General features: G+C 37.9%; 2 protein-coding genes across 2 annotated transcripts; both read right to left on the bottom strand.

Moving 5' to 3' along the window:
• Nucleotides 1–3,093: 3,093 nt before the first annotated feature.
• On the bottom strand, nt 3,094–4,593 carry LOC132544784 (uncharacterized). Its single transcript, XM_060208429.1, has one exon. The coding sequence runs from the start codon at nt 4,591–4,593 to the stop codon at nt 3,094–3,096; it is 1,500 nt and encodes a 499-aa protein (XP_060064412.1).
• A 7,851-nt stretch (nt 4,594–12,444) lies between these two features.
• On the bottom strand, nt 12,445–15,278 carry LOC132544754 (5-hydroxyisourate hydrolase-like). The gene is made up of 4 exons (XM_060208403.1): nt 15,170–15,278; nt 14,761–14,906; nt 13,743–13,878; nt 12,445–12,699 (listed from the first exon to the last, which is right to left on the bottom strand). Exons 1-4 carry the CDS (start codon nt 15,242–15,244, stop codon nt 12,610–12,612), a joined length of 447 nt encoding a protein of 148 aa, XP_060064386.1. The 5' UTR covers nt 15,245–15,278; the 3' UTR covers nt 12,445–12,609.
• Between the last annotated feature and the right edge of the window lie 1,499 nt (nt 15,279–16,777).

Below are 16,777 nucleotides of genomic sequence, written 5' to 3'. Positions count from 1 at the left end.
AGTCTAATTACCTACCTTAAGTGTTTTGTTAATTCTGCCTTGTTGTTCTCGGTGATGTCGGCAATTTAACTTCTCCAAATATCTACAAAGTTTTACTGACCTCTTAATAAGTCCGTCGATATCGTTTTTCATGTCTTTGCCCTGACGTTCGATGTCGCCAATTATTTTCCTGAATTGTTCACCGCTTTTCTCGAATTTTTCGTTTTGAAGAAAAACTGATGTAATTTACTATCAATTATTCCATTAAAAGCAGGGGCGCCAAATTAGGACGTTCTGTGGCCATTCAGTGGTCATCTTTTTTGAAATACACTTATAGGTCAGCTGCAGATAGAATGTGTCAAAATATCAGCTCTTATCTCTCCCTGTCGTATACAAATAGTATTTAAAGACGATGACTTGTTTAGAATATCAATTTCTCTATGGCTTTTACACGAATTATTTACTCTTGCCTGCAACATTATAAACGAGCTATGTTTATCGGATTTCAGATTTGTTTCTTCAAACTTTATACGCTGAAAATGTCGCCATACGGCTGTTTCATCCATCTAGGACCCGCCATTGATGTTACATTATTTGTAGCTTCGTTGTGCGACCTCGAGATTCGTTTAATGTACATCAAAGGATCAAACTAGTCTTTTCGCCTTGTCCACAAGGTGTCGCACGTGGAACCTTCAATTTTGCCACGACATGTTCATGGGGTGCAAATAGCGGAAGTAATCGTAACCCTTGGAGTATCGAGGATGATGCCAAATTGTCCAGTTCCGTATAAGAATGTCATTTTTCAATACCAGTAAATTGTTCCCTTAAACTTCATTTCCCTCTTTATCACGACAGGAAAGGAACTGTATGGATTTATATTTATTATCTTTCATCAAGAAACTTAATCATAGTAAAGACACGAGTATACTACTCATATTCATGGAAATTCCACATATAATGTTGTTGGTCATGTTGTATACGGCTATTGGTGAAATCCACATATAATGTTGTTGGTCATGTTGTACACGGCTATTGGTGAAATCCACATATAATGTTGTTGGTCATGTTGTACACGGCTATTGGTGAAATCCACATATAATGTTGTTGGTCATGTTGTACACGGCTATTGGTGAAATCCACATATAATGTTGTTGGTCATGTTGTACACGGCTATTGGTGAAATCCACATATAATGTTGTTGGTCATGTTGTACACGGCTATTGGTGAAATCCACATATAATGTTGTTGGTCATGTTGTACACGGCTATTGGTGAAATCCACATATAATGTTGTTGGTCATGTTGTACACAGCTATTTGTGAAATCCACATATAATGTTGTTGGTCATGTTGTACACAGCTATTGGTGAAATCCACATATAATGTTGTTGGTCATGTTGTACACAGCTATTGGTGAAATCCACACGGCAATGGGTTATTTGGTTTAGATACTGTCGGTCTAAATGTTTTAGGAGTGTATGCATTCAAGGGAGGGTCTTGGGGCGGTAAGGGGAGTAGGGGGGTGTCTTGGAAGCTGTCGGGTATAAGCTTATCAGAAATATATATTCACTGAAGACTGGAATGATATCGTCTAAGATCAGTAACATTATACCTTATCGGTATTTGTCTTTTACTTTTAAGTTTGATTAATATTATTTCCTTTTGGGTCGCTGTGTGTTTTACCGGTTGTTGGCCCTAATGAACTTTTATGTGTTGACGGGCCGTTAAGAATGCAATTACATAACATAACACATTGACTAAAGCCGATAACAAACTATTAGGATTTAATCAATATTGAAAATGATATGACATTAATCATCATATTAAACTTTAAATGTTTCCGTCTGAACAGACGTTGTCCTTTATCTGTGTAACTTATTTCAAGTGACAGTGTAGAACTTATGGTTGTAAATCAAAATATAACCAATTGATAAATACGGAAGATTTTGTTGGACACAACGAAACATTTAAGGAGTACCTCACAACATGAAGTTAAAAGTTAACTAAATTGTCACATTTAAGTATGGGACAATGATGCATGCTTATATCGTAAATAATTGTGCAAAAAACAAGAGTGAATGATATATTTTAAAGTAAATTATACTCAGTAGTGCCAAATAATGTGTTAACATGCAGCATACAGCTGTTTCGTCCTTCTAAGACTCGTCAATGATGCCAAGGGCCTAAATTTGTTTTCTAAAGAGATCGACAGAGATGTTTAACTCCAGATGTATTAGCCTCATGATTCAATAATTCGCGTGGTTTTCATATATCTGATACTTTCGGGATAATATCAATTAAGTTTATGTGTACATTCTGAACCGTGCCACTATGCGGATGAATTAAAACGTGGCATACAGGTTACGTTAAACCATGGTAAGTGAAGTCCACCAGCAGTGTCTATCACCTGCTATCTAACATATGAAACCAATCCGAGTATTGTTCATTTTCCTAGCCTCTGGTGGATAATATGAAAACAAATCGTGTGGAATGGAATAAATCTTATATATAATGGAGGTTATTGTAATGTTTTACTGATAGGAAATTATTGTGATAAATTAATTTACTGAATTCGGTCTGACGATATTGTTTTAGCATCAAGTAAGTCTGATATTGAGAGGAGTCCTCCATAGTCTGCTAAAAGTGCAGTCAAGACAAAAAGAACACAATTATAAGGTAATTAATCTTCACTGGAAATATCTGCGAACATTACAATACACACAACACAGCCAGCCATTTTGATATCAGGCTAACCTCTGCCAGCATGGATATAAATATTCTCCTTTAGCATATCTAGGGTTTCACTTACGAATACAACAGAAGTTTTATCAATTTATCTGGCTCAGTACTTTAACAGATTCAAAATCAATCAATACACCACCCCTAACTTTCTTAATTGTTTGTGAATGTACATACGAATATCGGTGATACGCGTGTTTAAACTGTTAGATATCATCTCGTCCTATCAGAGTTGGTCACGGACGCCATTCCTTGATATTAAAGACTGTGTATGTTTATCCTTGTTTCTTAGTGTTGTATTGCGTAAAGTCACTTATCACTGAACGAAGAGGATAAATTTATCTGGATTTGATCAGGAGGGTCTCACGTCACGGTTTTCATCTGTATTTCATTATTGTAAATGTATTAGCCTCGTCTCCGATCCAGATGACACGATCACCCTGTAGGCTGATGCACCGTGGTACCGATACATCACAGACGTATATAGTCCGCAGGAAGTGTCCATTGTCCCCGTCTATAAGCATCACTGACTTTGTCACCCCTTCCGCCGTAAGAACATCGCCTCCTCCGTCAAAACAAACGTCACGCGGGTAGAACTTGGACTGTTGACTTTCACCTGTTTGTAGGTTCATAGGCTCCAAGTACCGACATTGGAATTTAAGGTCCAGATGGTTGTCCATCAGAATGACCCGCGGCTGTTTTCCTTGTTCCTTGCCATTAATGTAGTTCTCAAAATCCACACCGTCATTATCAACAGCAGCTATATTTCCGGTGTATGGACAACACGTGATGCGATTGGGCACATTCGCCTTCTGTCTACAAACACTGCCCGCTCCATGTGTCACCCTCCGTCCGTCTATTGCATACAGGAATATTCCACCCTTCATTCCCACCACCACCATGTCTTCTCGTGTGGTACACAAAGACCTCGGGGCAGATTCTACCTTAAAACGTATCACCATCTTACCATCCGACGTACATTCCCTGATGCTTTTGTCTTCTTTGACACAGAACCACACCCTCCCCGTGGTCGGCGAGACGCTGATTGACTCCACTTTGACTTTACACTTTATCCTCTCCTTGCTGTCTCCTTTTTGATCCACTCGGTATATTTTGCTTTCATTCCAGTATGACAACCAAGCCTCGTCACCTGTACCACATATATGACAAACATCGTATTGAAAGGGTGCTTTGAAACTGGAAACAAGAGTAGTCTTTGGGAGAGATTGAAATACAGGATTCTCACTGTCAAATAGTACCGTACCTAACATCCCCTCTAGATGTCCAGTATGAACTGTTCCCGGTTTGAAGACTGCTGTCTTCAAACTTCCTACATCCGGTGGTGCAGTTGAAGTACACCTGACTTCTTTTGCTACAGTGATGACGTCAAAATTTGAACCGGAAGTCACTACCTGCTGACATCTGGCTAGTCGGGGTCTAATTACTTCCCTTACGTGTTTTATCAATGTAGTCTTATTCTTCACAGTGATTTCGGAATTTGCTTTCACCAATTCTCTACAAAGTTTTACTGATTTCTCAATAAGTCGATCGATTTCTGTTTTAATACTTTCACCCTGGCTTTTGATGTCGTCTATCACTTTCCTTAGCTGTTCACTACTTTCATCGAACCTTTCATCATTTTCTTCAATATCTTTCTCTAATTTTGGAATGTCCGTTTTTAAAAGTTTTTCCTGAAATTGCCGAATTTGACGTTTTTGGTCCAAAATATGCTCCGTTAATTTGCCAAGGTCATGTTGATTATGATAGCCTACTACACAATCCATACAGATCAGCTGATTGTCACAGGTCTTACACACGTAGACAAAACCCATACCTGGATGTTGGGAGCATCCAGGCACTGGATCCTGTGCCGCCATGTTATTGTCAGGTCGTTATCCACGACTTAACATTGTGGTGACATTAGTAGTATTCTACAAGGACACCTACCGGGAAGTTCGCGAATTATTTTGTTTCATTTTCCAAGCACCGATATCTACCTGTACTTTCATTGGTTTATACAACCATTACGTCGTTAAAACCTATTGAAAAAAAATAAAACTAAACGGTAAACGTGTTTTTTTCTCTAAAGTAGTAAGATAATAAACTTTACAAACGGCAGCCTTGGTCCCCAGATAACCCATAGCTAATAAATCAAAGGAATAGTTTTAATTTTCCGTTTGCCAGACCTGTGAAAATCAATTTGTGATGTCACGTGACATCTAAATACTGAAGTGCCCCAACATAGAGAGTTTTATGACATAATACGTGTATTTTCTGTGTTATCACTGTGTCTACTTAGATCGTGAGACATGTGTATCAGTGTGATTCTCATTCAGGTATCAATTAGTTACTAGTGTAACATAGTTCTACCGTAGCCTGTTTACTGATGAGCTTGGCGTATACTTTATAGAAATGTATGTATGATAATGTGCTTTGCACTAAATAGTGCTATTCATTTGTTTGTCATTTGTACAAACTTCGAGATTGCTGTCCATAGACACTGCTGATAAACATGAAGTCCCCGAGGTTTGCCGTAACCTACACGCCGCGTTTTATTTCATTAGAATAAGTCATGGTGCAGAATAAATACATGTGCTTGTCGTCTTTCTTATAATAAATAAACATAACAAAATTACCGAAATTGTCATTTTAGTATTTCTGTACAGGTACCTCAGTGACCGAACTTGTCGATCTAGTATTTCTGTACAAGTGTCGCAGTGACCGAACTTGTCGATCTAGTATTTCTGTATAAGTGTCGCAGTGACCGAACTTGTCGATTTAGTATTTCTGTACAGGTGCCGCAGTGACCGAACCTGTCCATCTAGTATTTCTGTACAAGGGTTGCAGTGACCGAACTTGTCGATCTAGTATTTCTGTACAAGGGTTGCAGTGACCGAACTTGTCGATCTAGTGTTTCTGTACAGGTGCCGCAGTGACCGAACTTGTCGATTTAGTATTTCTGTACAAGCGTCGCAGTGACCGAACTTGTCGATCTAGTATTTCTGTACAAGTGTCGCAATGACCGAACTTGTCGATCTAGTATTTCTGTACAAGTGTCGCAATGACCGAACTTGTCGATCTAGTATTTCTGTACAGGTGCCGCAGTGACCGAACTTGTCGATCTAGTGTTTCTGTACAAGTGTCGCAGTGACCGAACTTGTCGATCTAGTATTTCTGTACAAATGTCGCAGTGACCGAACTTGTCGATCTAGTATTTCTGTACAAATGTCGCAGTGACCGAACTTGTCGATCTAGTATTTCTGTACAAGCGTCGCAGTGACCGAACTTGTCGTTTTAGTATTTCTGTACAAGCGTCGCAGTGACCGAACTTGTCGATGTAGTATTTCTGTACAAGTGTCGCAGTGACCGAACTTGTCGATCTAGTATTTCTGTACAGGTGCCGCAGTGACCGAACTTGTCGTTTTAGTATTTCTGTACAGGTACCTCAGTGACCGAACTTGTCGATCTAGTATTTCTGTACAAGGGTCGCAGTGACCGAACTTGTCGATCTAGTATTTCTGTACAAGCGTCGCAGTGACCGAACTTGTCGTTTTAGTATTTCTGTACAAGTGTTTCAGTGACCGAACTTGTCGCAGTGACCGAACTTGTCGATTTAGTATTTCTGTATAAGCGCAGCAGTGACCGAACTTGTCGATCTAGTATTTCTGTACAAGGGTTGCAGTGACGAACTTGTCGATTTAGTATTTCTGTACAGGTGACGCAGTGACCGAACTTGTCGATCTAGTATTTCTGTACAAGGGTTGCAGTGACCGAACTTGTAGATCTAGTATTTCTGTACAAGGGTTGCAGTGACCGAACCTGTCGATCTAGTATTTCTGTACAAGTGCTGCAGTGACCGAACTTGTCGATCTAGTATTTCTGTATAAGTGTCGCAGTGACCGAACTTGTCGATCTAGTATTTCTGTATAAGTGTCGCAGTGACGAACTTGTCGATCTAGAATTTCTGTACAAGTGCCACAGTGACTGATCTTGTCGATTTAGTATTTCTGTACAGGTGTCGCAGTGACCGAGCTTGTCGATCTAGTATTTCTGTATAAGTGCCACAGTGACTGAACTTGTTGATCTAGTATTTCTGTACAGGTGCCGCAGTGACCGAACTTGTCGATTTAGTATTTCTGTACAGGTGCCGCAGTGACGAACTTGTCGATCTAGTATTTCTGTATAAGTGCCACAGTGACTGAACTTGTCGATCTAGTATTTCTGTACAGGTGCCGCAGTGACCGAACTTGTCGATTTAGTATTTCTGTACAAGTGTCGCAGTGACAGAACTTGTCGATTTAGTATTTCTGTACAAGCGTCGCAGTGACCGAACTTGTCGTTTTAGTATTTCTGTACAAGTGTTTCAGTGACCGAACTTGTCGCAGTGACCGAACTTGTCGATTTAGTATTTCTGTATAAGCGCAGCAGTGACCGAACTTGTCGATCTAGTATTTCTGTACAAGGGTTGCAGTGACGAACTTGTCGATTTAGTATTTCTGTACAGGTGACGCAGTGACCGAACTTGTCGATCTAGTATTTCTGTACAAGGGTTGCAGTGACCGAACTTGTAGATCTAGTATTTCTGTACAAGGGTTGCAGTGACCGAACCTGTCGATCTAGTATTTCTGTACAAGTGCTGCAGTGACCGAACTTGTCGATCTAGTATTTCTGTATAAGTGTCGCAGTGACCGAACTTGTCGATCTAGTATTTCTGTATAAGTGTCGCAGTGACCGAACTTGTCGATCTAGAATTTCTGTACAAGTGCCACAGTGACTGATCTTGTCGATTTAGTATTTCTGTACAGGTGTCGCAGTGACCGAACTTGTCGATCTAGTATTTCTGTATAAGTGCCACAGTGACTGAACTTGTTGATCTAGTATTTCTGTACAGGTGCCGCAGTGACCGAACTTGTCGATTTAGTATTTCTGTACAGGTGCCGCAGTGACGAACTTGTCGATCTAGTATTTCTGTATAAGTGCCACAGTGACTGAACTTGTCGATCTAGTATTTCTGTACAGGTGCCGCAGTGACCGAACTTGTCGATTTAGTATTTCTGTACAAGTGTCGCAGTGACCGAACTTGTCGATTTAGTATTTCTGTACAAGTGTCGCAGTGACCGAACTTGTCGATCTAGTATTTCTGTACAGGTGCCGCAGTGACCGAACTTGTCGATTTAGTATTTCTGTATAAGTGTCGCAGTGACTGAACTTGTCGATCTAGTATTTCTGTACAAGTGTCACAGTGACTGAACTTGTCGATTTAGTATTTCTGTACAAGTGTCGCAGTGACCGAACTTGTCGATTTAGTATTTCTGTACAGGTGCCGCAGTGACGAACTTGTCGATCTAGTATTTCTGTATAAGTGTCGCAGTGACCGAACTTGTCGATCTAGTATTTCTGTACAAGTGTCGCAGTGACCGAACTTGTCGATCTAGTATTTCTGTACAGGTGCCGCAGTGACCGAACTTGTCGATTTAGTATTTCTGTATAAGTGTCGCAGTGACTGAACTTGTCGATCTAGTATTTCTGTACAAGTGCCACAGTGACTGAACTTGTAGATTTAGTATTTCTGTACAAGTGTCGCAGTGACCGAACTTGTCGATCTAGTATTTCTGTATAAGTGTCGCAGTGACCGAACTTGTCGATCTAGTATTTCTGTACAGGTGTCGCAGTGACCGAACTTGTCGATTTAGTATTTCTGTATAAGTGTCGCAGTGACCAAACTTGTCGATTTAATATTTCTGTATAAGTGTCGCAGTGACCGAACTTGTCGATCTAGTATTTCTGTATAAGTGCCACAGTGACTGAACTTGTCGTTTTAGTATTTCTGTACAATCGTCACAATGACAGGAATGTCGAATTTCAAACGTAATTGATCAACAACATAACATTTAGTCAGTGTTTGTTGCCGTTAACATGTCGGCGGGGTGTATAACTCAATTTCCTCTCATTAACTTGGCTGATAACAAATTTCTAGGCTCGAAAAATAATCAATGTTCAAATTGCGCCATTAAATCAGCATTGTAAAGTACAGAATGATGAACGTATGCATGGGACATCGCTAAGCTTTCCTTTAAACAATTAGTCATGGTTTGCTAAATCTGCATGTACACTGGACCAACGATAAAAAAATAAACAAAATATTACACATAATGTATCAGGATTATCGAACAATGTTGAAGAGATTTGTAATATGGTAGATAAATAAGTTAATTAAATTGTTCAATCAATGCATTAAATGTATTGAGATGAGAAATGTAATTTATAGTAAATAACTTTTAAATATTTTCATTTATTTCTACTAGTCGGGTGGTGCAGTGGTAACGCACTCGCCTTTCACCTAGCTGTCCGGGGTTCGATTCCCGGAATGGATGTGAAAAGGTATGGGGTCACCTGCCCGACCACGTAGTTTTTCCCTGGGTACTCCAGTTTCCTCCCACAGTTAGAACCCTCGCGCGCTTTCATCCGAGCCAACAAGAGTGATTAATATAAGTTGGAAAAACTTGCTTCGCAATTATTGTAAAATAAATTAAGTCATTAGTTATAAGCCTACAAAGAGTCGACAATAAACTACTACTGGGAAACACCTCTGGAATGTATATTATCTAGATGTATCAGAACGACACAAAAGCACTGTTATAGTTGGATTATCCAGGGGAAATGGCATAATGAGAAATTCCTACAGGAAACAGACAGTAAAACTAAAACCGACGACGGGTTGGCACACAACAATTTTGGTAATTAGCCAAGAATGGAAGCACACAATTATGTAACTCGGCGGGGGCACAAATGATGCAGACGTGGAAGATAACTTTCTTAAAAATCATCTGAACTCCTGCGAAGCACAAGAGTTGTTTTTGTTGTAGAAAAATTTGATTACCAGCGGTTATAGCGGAGACTGGACAACAGATATTAACGATAACAAACGATGTTCCTAGACACAGAAAATCCTCCACCAAGCAGAGGAAAGCCGATTTAAACTAGTAAGAATACCACGAGGAAAATACATTCTGTCTATGTTGGCGGTTCAGACTCTGCAAACATAGAACCGTGAACATGTTTAGCTCTGATATGACTAAACTTCACCTTCATGTGAGTAGAACACTAAACAGAAAGCTGAAAACAAATTTCGGGTGGATATGATTACAATATACATACATATTATATCCTATTTCAACTAAGATGGCGGAGAACAGAGCCAACATTATTCGAACAATAATTAAAGACAATACCACTATCTACGTCATAATATTATGACGTCATCATGAAAATTTCTTAAAACCTCGGGGTGAAAACCAGGGAAATCTGTTTTCTAGGTTTTTTTCAATCAATGGTGCCAAAGAGATTACTGATGTACTATTACACGTAGAATATCCATATCAAATTGAAAGCTATTTCATAGCTTTTCATCAGCATTCTGTATTTGTAAACAACAACGCATGCACCACCTTGCCATACAACAAAAGACAAAGGGATGGATATTATAAAAAAGACAATTCGAAACAAGAACAATGCAACGTGACAAAAAAATCAATAATCAATCAAATCTAGCTTGTACAGTATATAACTTGTTCCGTTATTGGTATTATTTATGTGTATAACAATAAACACACACAAAATAGTGTTGTTATCGATCTATAATGTATACATGATTTATACTTTTACAAATTTTGTTTATCATATGATTTAGATATTTTTACTTCATGAAAACATCATTTAACAACACTGATACAAAATTCAATTTGACGATCGTTCAGTAGGCGTGATCTATAATAAGAGTAGTCTCCCCTAACCTGTTTGCCATATGGGGATTTAAATATGAAACAAAACGCGATAATTAGATTTGAATTGATTTTACATCGGACACGTGTTCAAACAACCCTTTGAAATATAACTATTCACCTCTAGCATTTAGGGGCTCCTCTTACGAATAAAGCATTCTTTATTTCATCAATTTCTATGGCTATGTATTGAATGGACATCACGGTAAACGATAATAGTGACACGGTAAGTGACGGAATTGTGAACGACAGTAGTGACACAGTAAGCAAAATCCCATTGGTCGACATTGTCGTTTTAGTATTTCTGTATCAATGTTACAGAGGTCGACATTGTCGTTTAAGTATTTCTGTACAAATGTTATTGGTAGACATTGTCGTTTAAGTATTTCTGTACAAATGTTAGTGGTCGACATTGTCGTTTAAGTATTTCTGTACAAATGTTATTGGTCGACATTGTCGTTTAAGTATTTCTGTACAAATGTTATTGGTCGACATTGTCGTTTAAGTATTTCTGTACAAATGTTATTGGTCGACATTGACGTTTAAGTATTTCTGTACAAATGTTATTGGTCGACATTGTCGTTTAAGTATTTCTGTACAAATGTTATTGGTCGACATTGACGTTTAAGTATTTCTGTACAAATGTTATTGGTCGACATTGTCGTTTAAGTATTTCTGTACAAATATTATTGGTCGACATTGTCGTTTAAGTATTTCTGTATCAATGTCAGAGGTCGATATTCATTTGTTTTATGTACTATGTATGTGATGTAACTTGTGTAATACTTTGTGTGTTGATAAAGGGGCAGATTGTCTTGAAAATTGGACAATTCAATTGTTCGTAATGTCGTTATCATTTCATTGATATATATATAATGTTGTATTTTAACTGACAAATCTAGGAACAAAGTCTGAAGCTGTCATTCTAATTACCAGTCACACAGCTGGAAACATCCATAACAGTCAGGGATCTGTTCCTCACCAAACAAAGATCAAACGATGTCACGGTGCTTCGGTCGACAAGTGAACTGCTTTACTGCATCAGAATGCCGTAACAACTGACGAGAACGACACAGACAGACAATGTATTTCGAGACAATTAATTCTACATCGGATATATATGTTCGTTTGTGAACATCACACTTCATACAAAACAAATCCTCGACACCACCAGGTATATTATAACAAGCGTCTATTTGAATCAATTCCAACTCAAAATCACATAAGAAAAGATGATAGCTGCCATTATAACGGATCATTAAAACCTGCGTCTGTCATGCAGTCACGGTTGTAGGAAGATGTAGAACGGTCTGTCGTGTCCGTAGTTTCCAATTCCGAGAATAACAGGTATATAGAATGGATCAATATAGGTTTTGTAATATATTTGTAGGACTCCTAGTGTATTTGTACCTGTTTCGTAAAGTCCTTTGATAAAACTCGGTTTTTTGGTATATAACCAAAATTAAGTCAGCCTGGAGAACACTGCTTCCTATTGGTATGTCAGTAATCTCTTGTAAGATCCTAACACCAATCCTGACGAAGACATTGTCAAACTGAAATTCAGTCATTTTAAGGTTTGGAGTCAAAAGTATATAACCTGCTCTCCTCGTCCTAACACCAGCTATAGTTACAGTTATTATATAGCTAACAGGTAATACCGTAAAGTCAAGGCGGCTCCCGACATCATCACCTCCGGATGACAGTTTTAATCAAAAGTGTATCATCGGTTTCGGGTTGTGGTAAAAACATACCTCGGGTACCCTTTGTCCTTCAGGGTGTAAAATGGAACAAAAATGATAAAATAGCAAGACAAATGATCTTACACGTGTTTATGCCTTCGAGGTAAAAACGAGTCTTTCAAACATGTAATGGAGAATCAAATTAGTCGGTATCATTAATTCCACCGTATCTTTCATTTGAAAAACAAATAATAAAAAAGAAAATGAATTGTGCTTTGTAATAACATCATTTATTGTATACAATTTACGTAAAGATTTACATATATAGAATAACAATTATATAACAAATATTATCATTGGAATTATATTCTGACTAAAAAACATATATCTTTATGTGGATTTTCTGTTTATTAATTATCGCCCACTTGGCCTATTAACTTCCCCGATAGGTGGAGTAGCTATACGGGCTTAACAACAAAGGCACGTGGTAATGCTGGCCCGGGTCTTCAATATAGAACACAACCTGAAATAAGACATGCACGTGTCAGGTTCTATCACACAAATGACTCACGTGACAGAGACATTTGACAAACAAGGTAGGAGCAAGACGTCTCATTCAGTCACATGGTGTATTGATCTTCTCAACTTTTATCGTAGATTTGTTTTTCTCTACACGAACTATTACAATATTTGTGATTAACAATAAGCAATTAAGTAAAGAAAACATAACCCGTGACAAGCCGACATGTCACCAACTTTCCCGGAAAACTTCATCACCACTGAATTTGAGGATTCTGTTCAATTTTAGTGAAAAAATAAAGTACTCTTTAAAGTGAAAATATGAAAATTTCATAAATTAAAAAAAATAAGCTTCTGGTCTTGGCCTCATTGAAACGTGATTGAAAACACATCTCCACTTATAGGACTTACATAGGCTACAAGCTGGCTGTAAAATCAATTTTTTCACGGCTTCTTAGTTTGTGTCTTCTCCTTGTATATTTGTTGATGAATAGAATATTGTTTTATCTAACATCCGATCCTGGTAAAAATCTAGCACCAACCATGTATTTTTGTTGTTTTACGAGTACTGCACCAACAACAAACATTCACTGCCATACAAAGCCTAGGTATAATACATAAAGAGATGTACTATTGTCTGACATGGAGACTTCCGTTTGTTACCAATATGCCAGTAAATATTTTCAATGGATTTCGATTTCTGAAACTACCGTTTTCAAACCTATAGCCTTTTAGTATGTTTGATGTTATTTCCTTTTTGGATCGCTGTGTGTTTTACCGGTTGGTGGACCTAATGACCTTTTATATTTTGACGGGCCGTTAAGAATATCATAATGATAATAATAATCAAACATATTGCAAATAAACGTGTACCGCTGTATACACTGTATACATAATTCAGTTAATTCTATTTAGAGTGAAAGATATCTTACTTCAGACTGGTCAAAAATATCAAACTTTCCATCCCTTATCCTCAGAGGGTCAAAATTGTTCCAATATTAATTATTGAAATAGAAGCAGATAGACATAAATCTCGGTGTCACTGACCTCGACATATGGGTAGAAACCTTTAGTGTGTAGACTGGCAAAGTAGGCTCCAGTATCAAAGTACAGTTTATAAGTACCGGCTGTCCATTTGTCACTGCTACCAAAAAACCCACCTCGTCCGTCTGTGTTGGTTATCCTGGAGACAAGACATTTTATAAAGAATCAACCAGCATCGGTAAGCTTATATCCTTAATATGTTATTAAACATCATATAGTTTATTAGCAGTGAATTTGTATAATATATGGCCTTTCATAATATCTAGTCACGTTTATTACAATATGCCGGCTTAACCAGCCATCCACTTAAAGATGATTGTGGTATTTCAATTTTTTACGAAAAAAAATACGTTTATTAATTTTACTTGGACCGGCTTTCTATGGTAATAATTTCCCCTAAAACACACGATAAAGCATAGTTTTTAGAAGCCAGATATTGTGGGTTCTTTTACAAGTTTAGGGATTTTTCTAAGTACGTAACAAAAGAAGGCTGAAATAGTTATAATGGAATTTTCCGTGATTGTAAATGGTTAAATGATCCGAGTCACAGCTGAAGGGCAAAATACCCCTAAAGGTTTTGGAACAACAACAGCGATATTAGTTTTCTTTAATTATTCTGAAAATGGTTAAATATTTATCCAATACATCATGTATTACAACAGGAAACGAAGGGAGTGATGACGATCTTTAAAAATAAACCAAAATGTCAGATAAACTGAAATATTACTTATGTCAGTCTCTACACTTGGAACATGGACGTCCCTGACAGGAACAGATGGAAGGAAACATTCAAAACTGTAATAAGTTCATAGTAATAAGATTATCTGAATTTCATTGTACATTGACACCGACCTAATCACTGTTTTTACGCTGAACGCGGAGACTGACAGCCACTCTCTAGCTATAATTTCCTGTACGTATGTATAAAGTTAGTCTGAAGGAGTTGGACTGTCTATTCGCTATCAGTTGTATACAGCATAGTTTTAACAAGTCACACGGCTTTTCAAAACAAATTACTGACCCTGTTTCCACTGTTTGCCATTGCCCACTCTGGTCGAGTTTAGAAAGCGTCATGGCCACACCCTGTGCCGGGCGACCACGCGCCGTGTCCAGTATGTGAGTGGTCAAAGGGGGGCTACTGCCTCCACTCTGGCCTGCCATCGTGATCTGTGATAGAAGGGAGACAACTCATAGATTAAGATAATAATATTGAACTATTGTAAGTATTGTCCAAATAAAACTGAATAAACGATACAAGTCACCATAATACCAAAACAACCAACACAGGAACTGTAAATGTGACAAGATGTTTAACGTTAGATCTGGATGACATTGCAGACCTTGGACTGCCACATCCCAATTTGAACGAGTGACATTTTCAGGACACCATAAGTTATAATTAACAACGAATCTCCACATATCTATTTTACCTTTGGTGTGGAAGCGGATGGTGTTACGTGCCCGATATGACTTCCTACCACAGACAAACGTGTTGAGGTGGACATGTGTTCCACAAGCACGTTTAAACCCGGAAGTTTACATTTGATATCCCATCTTCATCTTTCAGACGCTTTGAAATTTTTAAAGATGCTTGGTCCAGTAAAAGCGATTTACAAAAATAAGTTGTTCTAAGCTCGAGAAACTTGACAGTTACATATAATTTAGTAAATCATGTTCAATTGACTTTGATTATAATGAGTGCAATATACTTCTTAAGTGGTTTCATGACATAACAACTGGACAAAGCACGGGGAGCTTAAGAGATTGCTAATTTACTGAGACCTTCTTATTCTCAATAAATTTCCTCCAAATGTAGCTTTATAAAGCGTATACTTATTTATTTGTATTATATTTCGAAAAACAAACATTTCGCTAAAACGGTAAGTGTACATTTAATTTCAAACAAACAGAACTACACTATAGTTAAATTAACAATAACAAAAGCCAGAAAGAGTAAACAGTTTATAACAAATAGTCTGAATGTTAAAGATTTGGAAGACAAAGTAGAGATGGGTTAGAAACCAATGATACGGCAAATGTTTATAAACAACAGTTGATTAGCCGGATTAGTAACTATGAGTACCTGTGATGGGTCTCCTCCAGACCACGGGGAAAAGAAAAATCCCGAACATGTACTGATCCAGGAGATACAAAACAAAATCGGTTTTATATCCATAACGTTGAGGACAGCGTTATACCGACAGTGAAACAACCTATAGAACGGGTGTTGTGAGCTCGCTAAGCACACACGTATGTACATACATGTTTTAATCGTATGATCAACATATACACCTGTTGTTAAACTAATCACGCAGGACAGGTGTCGGTGTCCGCAAACTGACCGCGACAGGTGATACGATACTGTTTGTGTAAAGTTTTACCTTATTTGACGTCCAGCTGGCTGACCCAAACAACTTTATAACATGAAAATAGAAATGAAAATGTACACAATATGACGCTGTAAACGAATGTTGCCAAGGGTGATTTTACAATAAACAAATTTCAAATCCACGGGACATTTCTGTTTCCCAGTAACTCGATTATCGCAATCCTTACATCAGAAAATCGTTATCTATTCCCGACACCGAGAGCGACCGTCGGGTTTCGGAGGTACGGGGTTGGAAACTTTAGAACGAATCCTTGAAGTGTGTGTACGCTGGACATGTATGGGGAATTTTTAAACTTTGGATGCAATTTGTCGCCAAGTCAGATGTCTCCTGACACGTGATTGGCGTTCTTGGCGACATCAAGTGTTTAAATAGTTTTTCGTGCAGAAGTTGATATTTCTCTACTCTATCACAATAATAGCCCCGCGAAATATACAAAAATAAAATCCGTTTTTTTTATATTTATTTTATTTCTCCCGGGAAATATATTGATATTAATGTTAAGACAATGTAAACGACTTGATACCTCCATTGTGACTACTCGTCATACACAGACCAAGCCTAATTTCTCGATCTTTTAACAACAATAAAAAACTTTTTACCCTTACTCGAAATTACGTATAGCATAGGTTCACAAATCATACATAAGTA

The sequence above is a fragment of the Ylistrum balloti genome, unplaced genomic scaffold (genome assembly GCF_031769215.1).
Source record: "Ylistrum balloti isolate Yb309-2 unplaced genomic scaffold, AGI_CSIRO_Ybal_v1 Utg369808, whole genome shotgun sequence".
Lineage (NCBI taxonomy): Eukaryota > Metazoa > Mollusca > Bivalvia > Pectinida > Pectinidae > Ylistrum > Ylistrum balloti.
This window is presented reverse-complemented; position numbering and strand designations above follow the sequence as displayed.

Coding starts and splice junctions, on each gene's coding strand:
- LOC132544784 (XM_060208429.1), bottom strand. CDS start 4,593: ATGGCGGCACAGGATCCAGTGCCTGGATGCTCCCAACATCCAGGTATG.
- LOC132544754 (XM_060208403.1), bottom strand. CDS start 15,244: ATGTCCACCTCAACACGTTTGTCTGTGGTAGGAAGTCATATCGGGCAC. Junction 13,879..14,760: donor TGGCAAACAGTGGAAACAGG/GTCAGTAATTTG, acceptor TCTTGTCTCCAG/GATAACCAACACAGACGGAC. Junction 12,700..13,742: donor GTTTCTACCCATATGTCGAG/GTCAGTGACACC, acceptor GTCTTATTTCAG/GTTGTGTTCTATATTGAAGA.